At 41.4% G+C, this 21633-nt stretch overlaps 1 protein-coding gene across 1 annotated transcript in view; it reads left to right on the top strand.

The window, feature by feature from the left end:
• Positions 1-437: 437 nt before the first annotated feature.
• The window catches only part of LOC117392574 (MAX gene-associated protein-like), a 56424-nt gene continuing 35228 nt past the window's right edge, over positions 438-21633 (top strand). Inside the window, exons 1-8 of the mRNA XM_033990666.2 lie at positions 438-890; positions 5360-6423; positions 10596-11019; positions 11897-11990; positions 12062-12166; positions 12959-13063; positions 14365-14472; positions 14722-15118. Of these exons, the coding sequence (XP_033846557.2) occupies positions 5387-6423; positions 10596-11019; positions 11897-11990; positions 12062-12166; positions 12959-13063; positions 14365-14472; positions 14722-15118 (2270 nt within the window). The 5' untranslated portion in view covers positions 438-890; positions 5360-5386. The remainder of the gene's footprint in view (positions 891-5359; positions 6424-10595; positions 11020-11896; positions 11991-12061; positions 12167-12958; positions 13064-14364; positions 14473-14721; positions 15119-21633) is intronic.

Raw genomic sequence — 21633 nt, 5'->3', positions numbered from 1 at the left:
CTGTGACCAACTGTGACCATTTTGAGCCCGTGCGCAACGCAGCGAACTCCATTTTGGCTCCAGGAAACACAGACTTTATGCAGCTCACACTCTACATTAAATCAGGCGAGATATATTTTTAAAGTTTCTATTTATTTCGACGCAAACGTGGCCGCCATTACCAGAGACAAAGGCAGCAGTCATGTTTTTTTTTTCCCTGCGTGTCTTTAACCAGCCTCATCCTCACTCCTCTCACTCTCTGTCTACTTCCTTAATTACGCACCACGCAGTTTTCACGCCCCGTCCTTTCCACAAAATAACTTTCTGTTTGATAAAAATGTTTTTGAACTCATGAAAAAAAAAAAACAGCAGTGGGCGCCGGTCCCGTGCGCATGGAGCGTGCGCACTGGCCGCCGGAGCGAGACCGCCATAAACGCGTGACGTCAGAGCCCGTGCGCGGATGTGTGAGTGGAGCAGAGTGCTTCACGGGGTGAGAATGGATCTGTGACCGAGAAAAGGTGGAGGAACAACTACAGCCAGTGAAGCAGGAAGAGTCCGCGGGTTTGTGATCGATGCGCGAACAGCCGGGGACGTCCGTGCGTAAACGCTCCAAACCCCGGTGCCAGCGCGTGGACTGAGCTCGAGCCAAACAAACCCGCTCTGGGATGGTGGGACTCCCGCTTCCCTCGCGCGAACGGCCCGGGAATCACGCGCCATTGAAGGGGGTGAATGTGCATGCGCTTTAGCTCGTGGCGCGCGGCCTCCATTTGCCACTTTGTGTTCGCGCTCGAGGCTTCGGTGCAACAGTTTGGATTCTTACTCCGGACCTGGACGTTTCCCGGAGCTGTGCACGAGGCTCCAGCTGAGTCCAAGCGCGAGGCGTCCGAGCAACCTGCAACTTTTCCAACTTGGTAAGAAGAGGCCTCCTCCTCCTCCTCCTCCTCCTCCTCCTCTTCATCGAGTGCACGAGAGCTTTTGTGACTGTGCCGCGCTGATGTTTGTGGCGTGTTTTGGCTCCGCGTAAACGTGTCACAATTTGTCTGTTGTAGGATTCACGACTGCTTTTCTTTTCTTAGTTGAATTAAAGTAACACCATGTAACATTACCAGGCCCGTAGGCAGGAATTTGGGGACCCCGGGGCAAGAAGCTTCACTTGGGGGGCCCCTGTTTGATATAAATTAATGGCAGTGACAGAACGTAACTTAGTAAAGTACAGATAACTAAAATTTACACTTAAGCGCAGTATTTTTAAGTAGCAAACCTGTATCAAAATCGCTAAATCTGAAGCTTTTTTTAGACCTCAAAATCTACGAGAAATACTTGTACTTTTTACTCTTTCTGTACATTTTTAAACAAGTACGTTAATAATTTTTCTTACTGTCTACGTTGATGTTTGTGGCGTGTTTTGGTTCAGCGTAAACGTGTGTTGTTTTTCCTTTTTTTATTTGAATTAAAGCGACGTAATGTAATGTTACCAGGGCCATAGGCAGGAATTTGGAGATCCCGGGGCAAGAAGCCTCACTCGGGGGCCCCTTCCTTGTTCCGTCCTGCCACTGCAATAAATTTATACAAAGTTAAGTAAAGTAAAGTACAGATACCTAAAATTTATACTTAAACGCATTATTTTTTAGTAGCAAACCTGTATCAAAATCACTACATTTGGAGCTTTTTTTAGGCCTCAAAATCTTTGAGAAATACTTGTACTTTTAACTTTTTCAGTACATTTTTAAACGAGTACTTTAATACTTTTACTTACTGTCCGTGTTGATGTTTGTGGCGTGTTTTGGCTCCGCGTAAACGTGTCACAATTTGTCTGTTGCAGGATTCACGACTGCTTTTCTTTTCTTAGTTGAATTAAAGTAACGCCATGTAACATTACCAGGCCCGTAGGCAGGAATTTGGGGACCCCGGGGCAAGAAGCCTCACTGTGGGGGCCCCGTTTGATATAAATTAATGGCAGTGGTAGAACATAACAAATAAAGCTGCGTAAAGTACAAATACCTAAAATCTACTCTTTTAAGTAAATGTAACTTTTTATTTTTACTTCACTACATTTGATTATTAGAGTATTTTTTTATTGGCGTTTGAGACTTGCTGAAAAGGCTGAGGGTTATTTAACACATTTGTAACTCGCGCAAATACAAACATACAAATAAAAACCGCTAAGGAAAAACAAAACAAAAAATCAGTTGCTTCTGTTGAACAAAATTTAGCGCAAACCTGCATCAAAATCGCGACATTTTAAGTTTTATTCAACCTCAAAATCTACGAGAAATACATTTTTAAATTCATACTTTTATACTTTTACTCACGCGTTGATGTTTGTGGCGTGTTTTGGGTTAGCATAAACGTGTCTCAGCAGTCGTAGCGTTCCAGGAGAAGGCTCGTTAGCTGTGGCGTGCTAACTCTCTTTATGAATCAATAATAAGCTGCTGCCTCCTCCGTGGACGGGGCCGGACCAGGAGCGCGCACATAAACGGACCTTTTCTGCTCCCAGCCTCACGTATCTGCGCATTTATGTGGAAGACGTACGCGGTTTTATTCGTAAATTGACGTAAACGGCACAGCGTAAAGTCCGAGGCCCGTGACACACTCCGGGCGGGTGAAGTTCTCTCTTAAAATACCGTAAATTTCGGACTATAAGCCGCTACTTTTTCCCCCACACTTTGAACCCTGCGGTTTATACAACAGTGTGACTAATTTAACGATTTTTACTGCCTAACGGCCACTGGGGGGCGCTCCAACAGTAAATGCAAAAGTGAGACATGGGGGAAGATTATGAACTGATGCTTTTCAGACACAGTAAAAAAAAAAAAAAAAAGTCCTAAATTAAAAATGTTTAGTCCCGCTTTAGTCCCCCTTTAGTCCCAATTTAGTCCTGCTTTAGCCCCGCTTTAGTCCCGGTTTAGTCCCGCTTTAGTCCCACTTTAGTCCCGGTTCGGTCCTGGTTATTTGAAAGAACGTGTTATGTTTTTTTTTTTTATACTGTAAATTTCGGACGATAAGCCGCTACTTTTTTCCCCCCACACTTTGAACCCTGCGGTTTATACGCCAGCGCGGCTAATTTAACTATTTTTACTGCCTAACGGCCACTGGGGGGCGCTCTAACAGTAAATGCAAAAGTGAGACATGGGGAAAGATTATGAACTGATGGTTTTCAGACACAATAAAAAAAAAAAAAAAAAGTGTTTCCTAAATTAAAACTAAAAAAACCTTCTGTGTACCGTCTTTCTGTGTAAATATCACACGTTACAACACAAAAACCTGCGGCTCATATTCAGGTGCGGCTTATATATGGACAAAATTGATTTTCTTTTCAAATTTAGCTGGTGTGGCTCATATTCAGGTGAGCTCTATAGTCCCAAATTTACGGTACTCTCCCTGATTCATAACGAAGGCAAAGTCCTTTTAACCTCATGTGGAATATATTTAATAAGTAAAGAAGCCCCGAGCGAGTCAGACGTATTAAACATTACCATTGTGTGAATAAATAGAACAAGTGTCCCCAACCTTTTTTTGCACAAAGGACTGGAATAACGCAGGTTTCAGTCGGATAAATACGGCAAAAATGAGTTTAAATGCGTAAAAAATACAACCGTGAGACCTGTGCTTGTTTCTTTTGTGATGACGAGCGTGTTCCTTACGTCCGATCTGCTCCGTAATCTCGTCTCGTTGCTGAAAATTCCGCTTTGCACAGACACGATGTTGGAAATGGTTGCACGTTTTTCAGCGTTGGTGATATTCTGGCTTGATTTTCCTCCACGAAATCAGCGGAGATCTCAAACGGCTGATCCCGTTTTTGTGCAGACACGTTTGACTCGTCCCGTTTACTCACAAACGGGTCACGGATCAGTTCACGTGCAGTTTGTAGGTCCTTTTTTTCCGTAATATATCTACGGACGAACTTATTAGCGTGTCATGAGGGACGGGTGAAAGTTACGTCGGAGAAGATGCGGTGGCTGATGAATTATTTGCTGTTTTTGCGCAGCCCGGGAGCAAATACGTCACCGGTGAACATGGAACGATACTGAAATTTATTAACGATTATGCCGGGATAATGATTAAGCTTGTTATAGATATGAATAATTATCATTTTAACAGAATATTATGGATGAGCAGGGCCGTTGACTGAAATTTGGGGGGCTGGGGCAATAAACGTCACATTGGCCCCCCGTAATACAAATTAATACAGACCACTTTGTCCCCTCTGTCGATAAGTCGTTTGTTTTTTCTGCACATTTTGTTGATATAACAGCGATTATCTTTGTAAAATATTCCACAAACGATTATTGTCGACCCTTTTTATCACGATAAACGATATTTTTGTTCTTTTGCCTCGTCCATACCTGCGTTGCGTTCGTGCTCGTTTAGATTTAACATCGTTCTCTGCAGCTTTTGGGAGATTAAATTGAAGAATTATCGGACAAACTGTTGGTAAAACCCGTTGTGCAGTGAACATTTACTGAACTAAAATGTTGTGTTTTGTTGCTGCGGCTTTTCTCCGTCGTTCATGTTGTTGTTGCTTTGGCTCGAATGTTCCACAGTATGACATTAAACCTGTTTATTTTGCATTTATCCAATTACAATTCTTCTTAAATTAAAGTCGTGTTTAGTCTTGGAGCGTCACCTGCTCGTCTCCATGGTGATAGATTCATAGATGGACTATATTGTCATACTGTGGAACATCTCAAGCAAACGCCAACACAATAATGTTTGTGGTGGAGGTCTGCTGCCCGCTTTTCTCTATGGAGATGCTGTTGCTATGGCCTTGATGTTCCACAGTATGGCATTAAGCCTGTTTATCTTGCATTTATTCAGTTACATACTGTGGAAAATCCCAAGCAATAACAAACTGATAACTTTATTGATCAGGAATAAACTAAAATGTTGTGTTTTGTGCTGCCTGCTCTTCTCCATGGTGATGCTTTTGTTGCTTTGGCCGGAATGTTCCACAGTATGGCATTAAACCTGTCTATTTTGCGTTTATCCTATTACATTATTTCTTCAAGTAATTCTTGGAGATTGATAGATCGTCATACTGTGGAACATCCTGAGCAACAACAACAACACGATAATGTTTGACGTGGAGGTCTGCTGTCCGCTTTGTCCCATGGAGACTCTGTTGCTATGGCCTTGATGTTCCACAGTATGGCATTAAACCTGCAGTTATTCAGTTACATTTCTTTTTTTGTTTTTCGTTCAAGTTCTCTAATGCTTAGTTTTGGAGCGTCACCTGTGGTTTTCATGGTGATCAATAATTATACTGCCAAACTGCGGAACGTTCCAAGCAATAACAACACGATAATGATCAGAAATGTCCCGCAGTGCGTCTTTTAACTGCGTTTTGTAACTAACGGTGCTGTTCCTTCGTTCTTTCTAGGTCTTACATGAAGCTCAAACAGCAGCGATGCCGACGACGGACTCCGCTGAGGACGCAGACGTGAGCTCAACCTGTAACTTTCCGCCTAAACTCCTGTTACGTGTTTTTGAGAACAGAGCCGCTTCGATGGCGACGACCAACCGCGGCAAAGCCCTGTCCTCGCCCGCGGAGGCCAGCCCGGCCAAAGCCCCGCCCACTTCACCCGCCCCGTCCGACGACAGCGCGGAAACGAGTCCCTCTACGTCGCACATCGCTTCTGCCGCGGACTCTCTGCCGTGTATCCGGTCGAGCTTCACCAAAACGCAGGAAGAAGCGACCTCCTGTGCGTCTACGCCTTTCGGGAATCCCGGAGAAACCGACTATCCCAATAGGTTGACGTTTAAAGGCGTCACCGTCACTTTGGAAAGCAGCCGGATTTGGAATGATTTTCACAGATGCGGAACGGAAATGATTTTGACTAAACCGGGAAGACACATGTTTCCGTACTGCCGCTACCGGATTTCAGGTTTGGACCCGGAGCGGAAATACAGCATGGTTTTATCTGTCCCCCCAGCCGACGCGTTCAAGTACAAGTGGTCTGGGAATAATTGGGAAGTCTCGGGACCAGCGGATCATTTGTCACAGGGTTTAATCCGTGCGTTTGCGCATCACTACTCGCCGAGCGTCGGCTCGGATTGGATGAGAATTTTAGTATCGTTTAAAAAGCTTAAAGTGACGAACAACGGGAACGATCAGGAAGGCAACATCATTTTACACTCTTTGCACCGATATATTCCCAGACTTCACATCATTCCCGTTCCGGATAGCATAGTCCCGACCGCAGATAAACCCGTGGTCATGGGGCCGGAGAGCATGACGTTTACTTTTCCGCAGACGGAATTCATGGCGGTGACGACGTATCAGAATTTCAAAATTACGCAGATGAAAATTCGCTACAATCCGTTCGCGAAGGGATTCAGAGAAGACGGACACAACCCCAGACTCCAAAGAATTCCCAGGACTGTGGAGTTTGTGAGCGTTCGGACGGAAGGAGCCAGTGCGACGGCGCAGAAGGAGGACGACAGGTGAGGGCTTAAAGATGTTACGTGTGTGACGTTAAAGGAGCTGCACCTGATTTTGATTCTGTCTTAAAAACGTGAAAAACAGAACTACAAATTAATTTTTAGCGGGTTGCGGTGGTCCAAAGTTATTCCTCGCTTCACCTTATGCGTTTTGAACATCGCAATCACAACTTTCATAGACCAGTGCGGATTCTAGCATGCTAATGTGCACTTCCTGATTATCAGACAGTTACTTATAATAAAATTAAATAAAAGCAGCACAGTGTAGTAAAGTATCTGCCACTACAGGGCTTTAAAAATGACATTCATATTTGCATTTTTCATTTAAAAACATGATTTTTTTATATTGTCTTACACTTTAATCTGTTTGGGTTTAATAGTTTTTTGACAATCCAAATATTAATGATGCAAAATTTGTATTAAAAACGAAAAATCAAAAAGACGAGTGTTGATTCTGAAAAAAAACAAAATAAAAATAGGAAGTTGAATCTCTCCTGAACAGTATGAGTTTTTAACGCACAAACAAACCCTGCATATTTAGCCTGAGTTCTTCTTTCAAACTGAAAACACGCTGTTCCACCTTGTGATGTCAGCAAGTGGCGATAACCTCCACCAGAAGTTCCGAAGTACATCTTTAAATATCAAGCCTATTCCATCCTGAGATGTTTTGCGTTGTTTTGGTTTTCATATCACAAACAGAAAATGTCAGTTTCTGAAGTTTCCGCTGAAGGAGTGACGGCAGCAGCGTCTCTTCTGTCGTCTCCTCCTCCCCCAAAAAACGTGATTAAAGTGTGAAATCTGCAGAACGCCCTCCGTCCTGTTTACACTTTCATTCATTCACACGCTTTTATTTGTGGGCTGCAGTCGAGTGTCACGGCCGCCAAGTCTGATTCTTTACAGCAACTTTGAGCTTCATAAAACGGTGATTTTTCATGGTGATTTTTTTTTTTTTTCACCAGTAGATGGCAGATGTGAAACCTGTTCCCCCCTCCTCTCACCTGGCTTTCGTTCAGACTCACCTGTGCTCTCTGCTCTTCTGTCAAACCCAGTCGTAGTTGCCATGTCTGCTTATTTATTTTAGCAACTTTGAGCTTGTTTGCTTTCACATCATTAAAAAGGTGATTTTGTTTTTTGTTTTTTTCACCAGTAGATGGCAGACGTGAGACCTGTTCCCCCCTCGGCTCACCTGGCCCCTCCCCCCTTGATTCACCTTTGTTCAGACTCACCTGTGCTCTCTGCTTTTCTGTCAAACCCAATCGTAGTTGCCACGTCTGCGTCTTTATAGCAACTTTGAGCTTCTTTGCATTTGCGTCGTAAAAGAGCTGATTTTCACCAGTAGATGGCAGATGTGAGCTCTGTTCCCCCTCACCTGGCTTTTGTTCAGACTCACCTGTGCTCTCTGCTCTTCTGTCAGACCAAATCGTAGTCGCCAAGTCTGCTTCTTTTTAGCAGCTTTGAGCTTCATAAAAATTTGTATTTTTTTTTTCTTTCTTTCACCAGTAGATGGCAGATGTGAGACCTGTTTCTTGCTCCTTTCACCTGGCCCCTCCCCCCTCGATTCACCTTTGTTCAGACTCACCTGCGCTCTCTCCTCTTCTTCTATCAAACCCAATCGTAGTTGCCAAGTCTGCTCCTTTATATCAACTTTGAGCGTCTTCGCATTCACGTCGTAAAAGAAATGATTTTGATGGTTATTTATTTCTTTTTTTTCACCAGTAGATGGCAGATGTGAGACCTGTTGCCCCCCCTCGCCTCACCTGGCCCCTCCCCCCTTGAGTCACCTTTGTTCAGCCTCACCTGTGCTCTCTCTTCTTCTCTTCTGTCAGTCCAAAACTGTCACACCATCACACAATAGTAACATAGACGGCCTCTAGTGGTGACGTGTGAGAATACAACTGTTTAGGGTTCGGGTCGCTTTCTTCAAAGACTTGGTCGCTCGTTGCTCCCTGAAAATATTCCAAACCTGCAGAAAACTTTGCCCTGGCTCTAGAAAACACTTCTCCAAATGTTCCGAAACAGCTGCGTAAAACTGGGACAGATCCTGATCCTGATCCTGATCCTGATCCGACTTCTTCCCCTGGAGCTGAGCACATCGTCTGGAATCACCATATCACCTTTTAATGTATGGAAGATGGAAAAATATGTTTTGAGGCTAAATATTTATGAGATTCGTGACTAGAAACAGGAGCTCCCCGTATAGTAACACAAATCTGAATGAGATTAATATGAACTGTAGCTGCTCCGTCTGTGTAAATGTGTATCGGCCTAAACTCGTCGTCTGAATAACAGCAGGAAGTAAAAAGTACATTTTTTTAACTGAAACGGTACTGAACTACAAACGCTCTCTTCCCTTCCACCTTATGGTCTTTCATTCATTCTTTTATTCGAGCAGCTTAAGAACCAACGCTGAACATAAATTTGAAAGAAAAAACAAGAAAAAAAAAAGATGTGTAAAAGTGATAAAGTGTAAAGTAACACAATAAGATTTGAGCCGTGGACGGGTAAATTTGTCCTTTTTATGGGTAAATATTGGTACATTCTGTTGTTTATTTGTTGCAGCTCGTGTCTTTTACTGAAATGGTCTTTTTAAAATGGTTCTCTAGGATTGTCTTGCATTATTTTAGTTTAAATATTATCGTTTATCTCAGTATTTTTCTGTTATGATGGGCCTTTACGCAGAGTCTGGGCCAGGGGTCGGGAACCTATGGCTCTTTTGATGACAGATAAATCTTAGCTGACATTTGTTAACACTATTTTTGAGAATTACTTCTGTATTTATGTATAATTTATTCATTACTTAAACAATACTACGGTAAGAAAACCATTTGGCGGTGTCTTTATGCGCTGCCTCACACGTTCTCACGACGCGTGCAGTTTTTTTCCCTTGTGCGCGGTAACATATTTACGTAAAACTTCAATAATGACATTCTTTAGATATTTTCCAAAATCAACATTAATGCAATAAAATAAATGCAGCTTATACATATAAATCAAATATTAACATAAAACAATTTATTAACATTAAAATATTAACACTCTGAATTTGCGCTTTACCAAATATAAACCAAAACGTGGCTCCCACAGATGTTATTAAAACACTTCTTATTCTCTAAAATTGTTGGTCTTGTTTTCACACATTTCACACATTTAGTCGTATTCAGAGCCAAAAAAAAAAATTGTATGACTCTCACGGAAATACATTTTAAAATATGTGACTTTTTTGGCTCTCGGCTTAAACGGTTCCCAACCCCTGGTCTGGACTGTTCCACTGACAAACCAGGAGGGGGGGTCCAACTGCAGAATGAATGAAATATAAGTGTTTTTTAAATATTTAATTCAACTGAACAAATGTAAAACTCTATAAAAAAACAATATATAAACTTGAGCGTGGGGAAATTTGATAAAGTTTATCGTTATATTTTCACCTTAACTGTCTGTATGAAAACTCAAAACATTCTATAGTCACTTCTGCAGCGCTTCCAACAGGGGGCGCTAAATCAGGTACATCCACTGTAGGTACTGTGCTCTTAAAGCTCCACTATGTCACTTTTGTGGTTGGGTGTTTGCTAATTACTTGTCTTTGAGAGTTTGTTGCGCTGCCCAGTTGCAGGTTTTCACACCTTCATTTCTAGAATCATTTGGATCATTTCAGCTCTGGAGTTTTCAACTGAACTAAAGGTAAAAGGAGCTGTTCACTTTAAAACTACCACTTGATGACATCACAAGGTGGAACAGAGCGTTTTGAGCTTGTCATTAAGTGGTAGTTTAAGTTCACAGCTCCTTTTACCTTTAATTCAGTAGAGATTGGCAGTAATTCCAGAGCTGAAATGATCCAAATGATTCTAGAAGTGAAGGTGTGTGGAGTTTAAAAACGCACTGTAGCACTTCCTGTATCACCACTTGATGACATCACAAGGTGGAACAGAGCGTTTTGACCTTTGGAGATGTTACAGACGAATAATAAAGTGTGACTCAAACATGTGTGAATGAAACAAAACACAACTCCAGGTCTGTTTTTGAGGAGGAAACATCATTAGAACACGACTTAAAGCTCATAAGAGTCAGTTTTGCTTAATATTGGACCTTTTAATGCTCTATTACGGAACATTCCAGGCTAATAGCATCTCCATGTTGCGTTTTTAACCGTTTTTTCCCCTGAATATTTTGTCTTGCAGTTTTACAGAGGAGCCCAAAACCCGGATCGTCCTCAAGCCCATAATGTCTCCGTATTCCCCTGACGCTAAGTCGTACATCCACTGCCGCGGTAAACACGCCCTCGGGAACCTCCTGGTGGTCCCGAGTCCCACAGAGGAGCCCGAAAAGAAGAATCGCACCATCAACCTCACTCCTCCCATGAATCTCTGCATATCTGTGACCCCCAAACCCCCAAACCTCAGGCCCTCGTCCACCCCCAAACTACTGTCCAAGTACAAGAAGAAGAAGTACAAGAACTGGGGTTTATCGCAGAGACAGAGCTGGAGGAGAGAGACCGCCGCCCTCGACCCAGACCCAGACCCGCCCAGCCCCCCGCCCACTGTCGCTATGCAACCGGAGCTGGACGATGTGGAGGGCCTGATGTTTGTGTCGTTTACATCCAAGGTAAAGATCCACAAATAAACCATAAAACACGAGAAGCTCAGTAAAGATGTTTACACGTGTTCTGTTTGGACCTGGTTTAGTCCCGGTTTAGCCCTGGTTTTTGTCCTGCTTTAGCCCTGGTTTTTGTCCTGCTTTAGCCCTGGTTTAGTCCTGGTTTTTGTCCTGCTTTAGTCCCGGCTTTAGTCCTGGTTTAGTCCTGCTTTAGCCCTGGTTTTTGTCCTGCTTTAGTCCTGCTTTAGCCCTGGTTTTTGTCCTGCTTTAGTCCTGGTTTTTGTCCTGCTTTAGCCCTGGTTTTTGTCCTGCTTTAGCCCTGCTTTAGCCCTGGTTTTTGTCCCGCTTTAGTCCCGCTTTAGTCCTGCTTTAGTCCCGCTTTAGCCCTGCTTTAGTCCTGGTTTTAGTCCTGCTTTAGCCCTGGTTTTAGTCCTGCTTTAGCCCTGGTTTTAGTCCTGCTTTAGCCCTGGTTTTTGTCCTGCTTTAGCCCTGGTTTTTGTCCTGGTTTAGTCCTGGTTTTTGTCCTGCTTTAGTCCCGGCTTTAGTCCTGGTTTAGTCCTGCTTTAGCCCTGGTTTTTGTCCTGCTTTAGTCCTGCTTTAGCCCTGGTTTTAGTCCTGCTTTAGCCCTGGTTTTAGTCCTGCTTTAGCCCTGGTTTTTGTCCTGCTTTAGCCCTGGTTTTTGTCCTGCTTTAGCCCTGTTTTTTTCCTGCTTTAGTCCTGCTTTAGTCCTGCTTTAGTCCTGCTTTAGTCCAGGTTTAGTCCAGGTTTAGTCCAGGTTTAGTCCCGGTTTAGTCCATATAGTCTTTATGATTTGTGCAAATCTTTATAGAAACTTGCTAAAAAAAACAGACGCTAATTCGATTCTTTCCTTCCATTGATTCTTCAGGCGGCTCTGGACAATCACATCGAGGACCAACCGATCAAAACTGAAGCACAAGATTCTCCACCTTCACAAACCTCTGTGCTGCTAAATCAACCCAGTAAGTTTTATTTATTTGAAAGAACATCTTTTTTTAAATAATTATCTTTATTTAAACTTGTGCTGAAACAGGAGCTTCGGAGACTGAAGAGAAGTTGATCTGTTTGGAGGCACAACTTCTACAAGACCTGCAGCTCCTGAAACACAGACAGACCCTGCACCCCGTCCTGCAGGAGGGTGAGTCACAGCGGAGCTTTACAGGGTTATTTAAAGCCACAGTGTGTAACTTTTTAGCCAAAAAACAGTCTAAATAATAAAATATGACTCGTTTTTAGGCCTGGAGGACGTCCCGCTCCTACTCGTTTCCATTGGGTTGTAGTTGTAGGACTGGGACAAAAAAATCGGTTAAATCGCAGTTGAAGTTCAGATCAGTTTGTTTGTTCGTTAGTCCTGGTTTAGTCCTGGTTTAGTCCTGGTTTAGTCCCGCTTTAGTCCCGATTTAGTCCCGGCTTTAGTCCTGGTTTTAGTCCCGCTTTAGTCCTGGTTTAGTCCTGGTTTAGTCCCGCTTTAGTCCTGCTTTAGTCCTGCTTTAGTCCCGCTTTAGTTCTGGTTTTAGTCCCTGTTTTAGTCCCGTTTTAGTCCTGCTTTAGTCCCTGTTTTAGTCCCGCTTTAGTCCCGTTTTAGTCCCGGTTTTAGTCCTGGTTTAGTCCCGCTTTAGCCTCGTTTTTTGGCCTGGAGGACGGCCCACTCCTACTTGTTTCCATTTTGTAGGACTGGGGGAAAAAAAATTGGTTAAATCGCAGTTGAAGTTCAGATCAATTTGTATTTTTATTTAATTTTTTTTCTTTTTTGACTTGGAAATGGCTCTAAAAATGCAAGAAAAGCCGGTCGCTGCCGTCACAGGAGCAGAGTTTAGTTTAGACGCTGTTGGGACACGTTTCTAATGTTTTAACATGTACAAACTCAAAAATTGTCTGTTTATAACTAACATCGCTTTACAAAGTTTAACCGAGTGGTTTTCTGTCTCAGTGGGTTTAAAGTTGAGCTCGTTGGACCCCGCTCAGCCCATCGACCTGCAGTATCTCGGGGTCCAGCTGCCTCTGCCTCCTAAAATATCCAGTGTAATGACCGGAGGTAAGTTCACTTTTACGCAGGTTTTGCCGTAAAAATGTGTTTAGCAAGCAGTTTATTTATATAACACCTTTCACGGACCAGGAAGTGACAAAGTGCTTCACCACGAGAAGGTAAAAATAAAAATAACACATAGTAACGTCGATATAAAGATTGTAGTAGCTCCCAAAAACGAATGCACCTTAAAACGCGTGAGCAAAGAAGTGCGTTTTACAAAGTACGTTCCAGAGTTTGGGAGCGACGACCTGGAGGAAAAGGTCTGAGAGCGAGGAACTACGGGCAGGTTCTGATCCAGAGACCTCAAAGAACGAGAGGGGGCATAGGGTCATAGAGTGTTTATATAAATGGACGTAGCTGACCTGCTAGCTGCAACGCTCCAAACAGGAAGTGAGCATGTGCGCACTTCCTGCTCCATCGTCTCTGGCTCCAGTTCACTTTCTGTGTAAAAACTCTGTCTCCTGTCTCTGTCTCTGCTGCTTCAGACTTAAATGTTCATATTAACCCTCTACATGATCCTGGGGTTCTTTTAGTTTTTTTTTACTGTATTAGTTTTTTGTTTATATATATAGTTTTTTTGTTATTTTGAGTTTTTTTATTTTTAATTATTTCTTTTTTTTTTACTGTGTCCTCTAACTGCTGCTGTCAGACTCATTTTGGTCTTAAATGTCCATATTAACCGTCGTATGTTGTTCGTATTAAGGCGCCTGATTTGTCTGTTTTTAATGTTCATATCTTGATTTACAGACACAATAGTGAAATAAAAACCCCAGGATCATGTAGAGGGTTAATACGAACATTTAAGACCAAAATGAGTCTGAAGCAGCAGGAACAGAGAGAGACACAGAAAAAAAACAACCCTCAAAATACCTTAAACAAAAAAAAAAAAAAAAAATCAACACAACTAAAAGAAATTATGATAAAAATAACAAACAAAAAAAAATTATAATAAAAATAACAAACAAAAAACCCTCAAAATAAAAACAATATATATAACAAAAAAAATAAAAACCCCAGGATCATGTAGAGGGTTAATACGAACATTTAAGACCAAAATGACGAGTCTGAAGCAGCAGAGACAGAGAGAGGACGGCGATGTGAAGTTATTACCATAGACTGTTCATATAAATGAAGATTTGAGCTGTAGAGACGGTGACTGTGGCTGATTCTCCTGGTTTGTGTCGGTGGCCTAATGCAGTTTCAGTTTTATCATTTATTCTGTAGCAATATATTGTTCTTCAAAACGTGTTACCGCGACACGTTCGTTTGTAACGCTGTAACGTGACTTCACTCTGCTCTTTTGACAGACGTGGGATTCCCATTTATCTCCAGAACGGGAAAAACGAGTGACTTCACCAAAATCAAAGGATGGAGGAACAAATTTGTGAAGAACGACACATTGGCTCTAGCTGATGGTCAGATTTTACTGCGTTCTTACCGTGTTCTTTCAATTATTCATTTTGATTTGTAGATATTGAGGTGTAATCGGATAAATATAGCAGAAAATTGACTTGGCGAGCGCTAATTTTGGAGTTATAAGACTGTTAAAATGCTCTGATTTCTTTCTGATCATGCTCCCTCTGATCACTCCTTTACGCTTTTACAGTTTACGTTTTATTTATGTAATTTTAACACATATTTAATCATGTTTTTGTCTTTTTTAGCAAGTCAATCTGACGGATCCAGCTCCAAAAACCTCTCCGCGTTCTGTAGCAACATGTTGGACGAATATCTGGAAAACGAGGAGCAGCAAATCAGCGAACGCGCCAAAACTCTGTCCTCTCAACCCGAGGGCTCCGTGTCGTACGAGCTGCCCGCGAAGAGCTCCAGCTACGTCAAAACGCTGGACAGTGTTCTCAAGCAGCGCGTGCCTCCTCCAGCTAGTGCTAATGCTAGTGCTAATGCTAGTGCTAGTCCGCAGTTGTTGAGGCCGTCTGGTCAGAACTCGGAGCCTGAGTCGCCGGCGTCTCCAGTCCCCAGTGCTTCTCCCGCTGTTTGTGAAGGTTACACCATCGACCACTCGCTCCGGCCGAGTCCTGTCGCACAGACGATGGCGCAAAGGTAAGAATCCGCGCTAGAGCTTTGAAAATACTCGACTTTTTTTTACAAAGATTGAGATTCAGGCATTTCTAATTGTCAGTCAGAAGCTTTAATAGTCTCGGATTATTATCAGAGCAGAGTTATAACCATAAAAAGTGTAAAGAAGTGGAATTCTGAGCGTGAGTATCATAGCAACCAAAGCGCCAATCCAGAGTGAGGCTGTTGAAGGTGACGCCTCTTCCCGCCCGCAACGCTGGTTTAGCAGGTGGGAGTGGAAAGGAGCCGTTATTTTGGTCTTAAATGTTCGTATTAACCCTCTACATGATCCTGGGGTTTTTATTTCACTATTGTGTCTGTAAATCAAGATATGAACATTAAAAACAGACAAATCAGGCTGTCAATCAAACCTGTTGCTAACGTTAGCGGGAGTGACCTCGGGGAAAGAAGGCGCCTGATTTGTCTGTTATTAATGTTCATATCTTGATTTACAGACACAATAGTGAAATAAAAACCCCAGGATCATGTAGAGGGTTAATACGAACATTTAAGACCAGAATGAGTCTGAGAGCAGCGGGTACAGAGAGTGGAGACAAAAAAAACAAAAAATCAACTCAAAATAAAAAAAAAGTTAAAAAAAAAGAAAATGAAAAAAAAAAAGAAAAAAATACTTAAAATAACAAAAACAAAAAAAACAACAACCTCAAAATAACAAAAAAGTGAAAAAATAAATATAAAAAGAACTCAAAATAACAAAAAAGAAAGAAAATTGAAAAAATCTACTCAAAATAACAAAAAAAAACCTGAAAATAACTAAAAACCAAAAAAAAAAAAAAAAAAAAAAATTAAACAAAAAACCCTCAAAATTACAAAAAAGGTAAAGAATAAATTTTAAAAAAGAACTCAACAAAAAAAAGGAAAAAAATAAACTCAAAATAAAAACTCCAGGATCATGTAGAGGGTTAATATGAACATTTAAGACCAAAATGAGTCTGACAGACGCAGGTACAGAGAGGGGACAGTTTTTCAATAGAAAGTGAATTGGAGCCAGAGTCGATGGAGCCGAGAGTGCACCCAGGTTAGCCATGTCCATTTATAGAAACAGTGATGGGAAGAGTACTTGGAGTACTTACAGAGTACTGAATACCTGCAGTAAAATGTATTTTGTTTCATATTTTAATAAATGGTCCAATCAGAGTACTGCGTTCTGAATACTTAAAATACTTTCACATTGAGCTGCATTTAAATTATAGCGTCAAAACACAACAGAGGAAATGCAGAACAAACAGTGAAATAAAAGAATGAAGCTGTTTGTAATTAGCATCACCAATTAGAGAAGTTAAAATCTCACCTGCGTCGCCTCAAGAGACGTGTTTTATATTTGTCACACTCATTCTGTGCAGTTTAATTTTATAATCAATGTGTTCGTTAGATTTTAGAAAAGTAACTGTACCAGAATACTCAAAATCATATGGTAACACACTTTAAAGTTCAATATATCGCTGAAGTAAATAGACGATAAAATGGCATATTGAAACCATAAATCAGAGGCGTCAAACTCATTTTCACCGATTTCACCACATCAGCAAAATGGCCGCCATCAAGGGCCAGATGTGACTGTGCGGCAGGATAAATGTCACTAAATGTAAACAAATGTCATGTAAAATAAATGTAACAACTTTTAAACTTGTTAAATAACTATTTCTGTATTTATTACTTATTCAAGTTATAAATATTACGTGTCCGTTTATCAGAAAATACACAGTTACACGGCGTTACACAGACATTTTTAAAAGTATCTGGTCAGAACCTTCAGCTCTGATTCAAAAACAGACTTTTAATTATTGGACAATTTGTTGTTTTTCTTGCAGACTCACTTTTTCACACTTAGCTCTGTGTTTGGTGTCAAAATGTCGACGTAGATTGTACCGACCGCGCCTCAAAACACAAAAAAAAACATACAGATTTTCTCCTTAAAGCACAAACTTGTATTCACCTTTAGCGTCTTTCTTGAAACTTCCTTCCACGCCGACAATTTTCCTCTTCCTGAACAATTTGGGATGATTATTTGCAAATATTTCTCAGTGTCACTTGTTGGAAAATCTCATACGTTTATTGTCAATACACACATTAAAGCAGCACAGACTTATTTTAAAATGACAGTCAAGCTTTAATTTACCTTCTCGTGGCCACATAAAATGACATGGCGGGCCGCATTTGCTCCCCAGGCCTTGAGTTTCACACATGTGCCATAGACTGTTTATATAAATGGACGTAGCCAACAGCAGCAGGATCTGGTGGAGGGTAGAATATCCAATGAGTAAGACCGAAACAAGACGGGGAAAAATAAGAACTGAGCCGAGCGAGAAAACCACTCGGGTACTCGGACGATCTGGCGCCGAGTGTCAGGTCCTGGCTCCTCTTATTCTCCTCAGGTGCGGCTGATTAGAGATTAGCCCCAGGTGTGTGGGGAGGAGCCAGCTCTCCGCCCCAGCTCCAGACTCAGACATTTGACCAAGCAGGAAAAAATACACAAAATATGACAGACAGACCAGGACCATGACAAGGAAGTGATCACGGGCGCACATCCGGCTCAATCGACTCGTCAGTTTTTGGTCTGGTGTTTTTATTTTGCTGTTAACCCTCTGGTGCACAGCGGTCATTGCAGTGGACGGCTACTAAAACATAACTTTCTCTTTAATGCATTGGTTTATGTGGTGGAGCTGCAGATCAGTCTCTAGAGTGCTCTCTGCTGCCACTCTCCATTGAGGTCAGTTCAGTGGTCAGTCGGTGTAACTGCAAGTAAATTTTCTCTGTTTAGGCGCAATGTTTAGGCCTGAATAAGAAACCCAGTGTTGAAATTTCCCCAAAAATTGTTGAAATGTTTTTCAAAGCATAAAAAAAACATGTGTTTGTATATTTACAATAGAACACAAGTTAATTCATTTTTACAGGCAGTTCACGATGTTGTTTCATGTCCAGAGAAGAATAAAAACACTTCAGAAAAAAAAATCTTGACCAACGCTTTTATAATTCATGCATCAGAGGGTTAATAACAGACAAATTGGACGCCCTTTTTCTCTGAGATTGTTCTTGTTAGCGTTAGCAACAGGTTTGAGTGACAGCGTCGCTAAGGAAGGGCCATTACCTTTAACAGCCTCGCTCCTGATTGGCTCTTTTGTTGCTATGATACTCATGGTCAGAACTTGGCTCCAAATTCGCCGCTATCATTTCTCTAGCCTCGAGGAGCTTCATTCGACTGGACTCTCAACGGCCTTAGTCCACTTCTCTCCACTGACACAACGACCCTAAAGGATTATCCCAAAAATATTCTAAATGTACAATATATATTAAAAAAAAAGTAAATAAATGGCAGATTGAAACACGTACTCGCTTTGTATCTATAATGAGTCACAGAAGTTACTTATTTAACCCTCAGAAAATGACTGTAGTACAAAAAAATGAAGTTCCACACTAGCAACTAAACATGGTTTGTTCTGGTGGGTCTGGTGGACCTGGATGTTCTGATGGGTCTAGATGTTCTGGTTGGTTTTGGATGTTCTGGGGGACCTGGATGTTCTGTTGGACTTAGATTTTCTTGTTGAGCTGGATGTTGTGGTGGACCCGGATATTCTGATGGTCTAGATGTTGTTCCTGTGGACCTGGATGTTCTGGTTGGTTTGGATGTTCCTGTGGACCTGGATGTTCTTGTTGGTCTGGATGTTCTGGTGGACCTGGATGTTCTGTTGGACTTAGATTTTCTGGTTGAGCTGGATGTTGTGGTGGACCCGGATGTCCTGCTGGTCTGGATGTTCTGGTGGACCTGGATGTTTCAGTGGACCCGGATGTTCTTGTTGGTCTGATTGTTCTGGTGGACCTGGATGTTCTGATGGACTAGACGTTGTTCCTGTGGACTCTGGATCTTCTGGTTGGTCTGATTGTTCTGGTGGACCTGGATCTTCTGGTCGTCTGCTCAGATTAAAACTGGACAAATCTCTTAAGCGATGGTTTTGCAGCGATGTTTAAAATTCTACGTATTAATGGCACATCTGAACACACAACGATGTGAACGGAGCCAGTGAACGTGTGGAGTTTGGAGCAGAGTTCAAACTTTGGAGGAAGAAATTTGTTAATGATTAAACATCTGCCAGGCTCATGTTTGGGAAGTTTATTTTGAAAGTAATTTGTTTAGTTAAATCATCCAGATCCAGGAGAAACTGCAATAACAATGATCACTGTTTAGCGAATCGATAAACATGGCGGTTATTTAGTTATTTTAGTTTTGCGAAAGCCCAGTGAACATCTGATTTTATTTATTTATTTTTATTAAATTTGACCCAGATTGGCCTGTCAGGATAACCACTAATACCAACTTATCATTTTGTGTATAAAAGCTGGAACAATGGTCAGTATTTATGTGAGTACTTTTACTTTTATTTGTTTATTTTTTAGCTCTACAATGAGATTTAAGTCGTAAAAACGTGAATTAATAATTTTTATGACTCATTACAGATGCAAAATAACAACTAAAGTGTTTGATTCTGCTGTTTATTTTTGCAGCTCATGATTTTTTTTAACAATATTGTAAATTTAAAATAGTTTTTGTGGTTTAAATCTACTTTTTTGGGGTTTTTTGTGTGTCAGTGGTGTAAATTCGTTCTAATATTATCGTTTATCGTCTATTTACTTAAGCGATATATCGAATTTGCGACAGACCTAGACACAAACTAGAAATAGATTTACACATTTCCTGTTTCATTTTTGAGATATTTGTTGGTCTGTGTTGAGTCAAACCTTCTCTCAATGGTTTTTGGACTCTGGTAAATGACTTTTTGTGTCGAAAAAGTCAATTAAATCAGTTAAAGTAACAGAATAATCAAACTGTAGTAAAGTACAGACGATAAACGATAACGCACAAAAACCCAAAAGCGGATTTAAACCACAAAACGATTCTAAATCTACAAAATAAAACACTTTAGTTGTTAGTTTGCATCTGTAATGAGTCATAGAAGTTAGAAATTCAACCTTCTGCGGCTTAAGTCTCATCATAAAGCTAAAAAACAACACAAAATTTCCCAGTAGTGCAAAGAAAAAGTCCACACTATAAATACTGACCCCAAAAACGTGTCGTTCCATCTTTCATAGACGGAACGAGAAATAGCGATTATCGAGACAGACCTAGTTCCACACACATTACCATAATCCTTGGTTTAGACCGTAGACTGTTTGTTTATATAAATGGACGTAGCTAACCTGCTAGCCGCCGCGTTCCAAACAGGAAGTGATAAATATCAGAGGTCGAGTGGTCAGATCACTGCCCCCCACAGGTTGACGGTCCAATCCCAGCTCCCACAGGTGAACGATTGAACGTGTAAATGTGAGGGACTGTTATTGTGTCCTTGGGCAAAACACTTCTCACCCCCAGTGTCAGAGTGCACCGGTGTGTGAATGTGAATGTGTGTGTGAATGTGAATGTGTGTGTGAATGTGAATATGTGTGTGTGAATGTGAATATGTGTGTGTGAATGTGAATATGTGTGTGTGAATGTGAATATGTGTGTGAATGTGTGTGTGTGAAGGGGTGTGTGTGGGGGTGTGTGTGAATGTGTGAGGGGGTGAATGTGTGTGTGAATGTGGGGGTGTGTGTGAGTGTGTGTGTGTGTGTGAAGGGGTGTGTGGGGGTGTGAGTGTGAATGTGAGTGTGAATGTGTGAGTGTGTGAATGTGAGTGTGTGTGGGGGTGAATGTGTGTGTGTGAAGGGGTGTGTGTGTGAATGTGAGTGTGTGAATGAATGTGAGTGTGAATGGGGGTGCGTGTGAGTGTGTGTGTGTGTGTGTGAGTCGTTCCTTGACATAGAGAGTTTTCAGTGACTTGAAGTTGGAAAATCGCTGTGTAAAAACGTGACTTTTAAACCATTTTACAAAAACAGATCTAATTTAATACCGTAAATTTCGGACGATAAGCCGCTACTTTTTTTCCCCACACTTTGAACCCTGCGGCTTATACAACAGTGCGGCTAATTTAACGATTTTTACTGCCTAACGGCCACTGGGGGGGCGCTCTAACAGTAAATTCAAAAGTGAGACATGGGGAAAGACGCAATATAAAAAATAAAAAAAAAGAAGCATTTCCTAAATTAAAACTAAAAAAACCTTCAGTGTACCGTCTTTCTGTGTAAATATCACATGTTACAACACAAAAACCTGCGGCTCATATTCAGGTGCGGCTTATATATGGACAAAATTGATTTTCTTTTCAAATTTAGCTGGTGCGGCTCATATTCAGGTGCGCTCTATAGTCCCAAATTTACGGTAGTTCCTTGGCATAAAGAGTTTTGAGTGACTTGAAGTTGGAAAAACACTGTGTAAAAACGTGACTTTTTACACCATTTTACAAAAACAGATCTAATTTAACACTTACCTTTACAACAGCACAGCAAATAAAAACGTAACGCCATTATAACCCCCAATCCGACCGAATCCAACAGGTGTACGTGCGTTTATTTGTAAATTTTGTGTTGAAACTCTAATTTGTTCAATA

Source organism: Periophthalmus magnuspinnatus, chromosome 24 (genome assembly GCF_009829125.3).
Source record: "Periophthalmus magnuspinnatus isolate fPerMag1 chromosome 24, fPerMag1.2.pri, whole genome shotgun sequence".
Taxonomy (NCBI): domain Eukaryota; kingdom Metazoa; phylum Chordata; class Actinopteri; order Gobiiformes; family Gobiidae; genus Periophthalmus; species Periophthalmus magnuspinnatus.
This window is presented reverse-complemented; position numbering and strand designations above follow the sequence as displayed.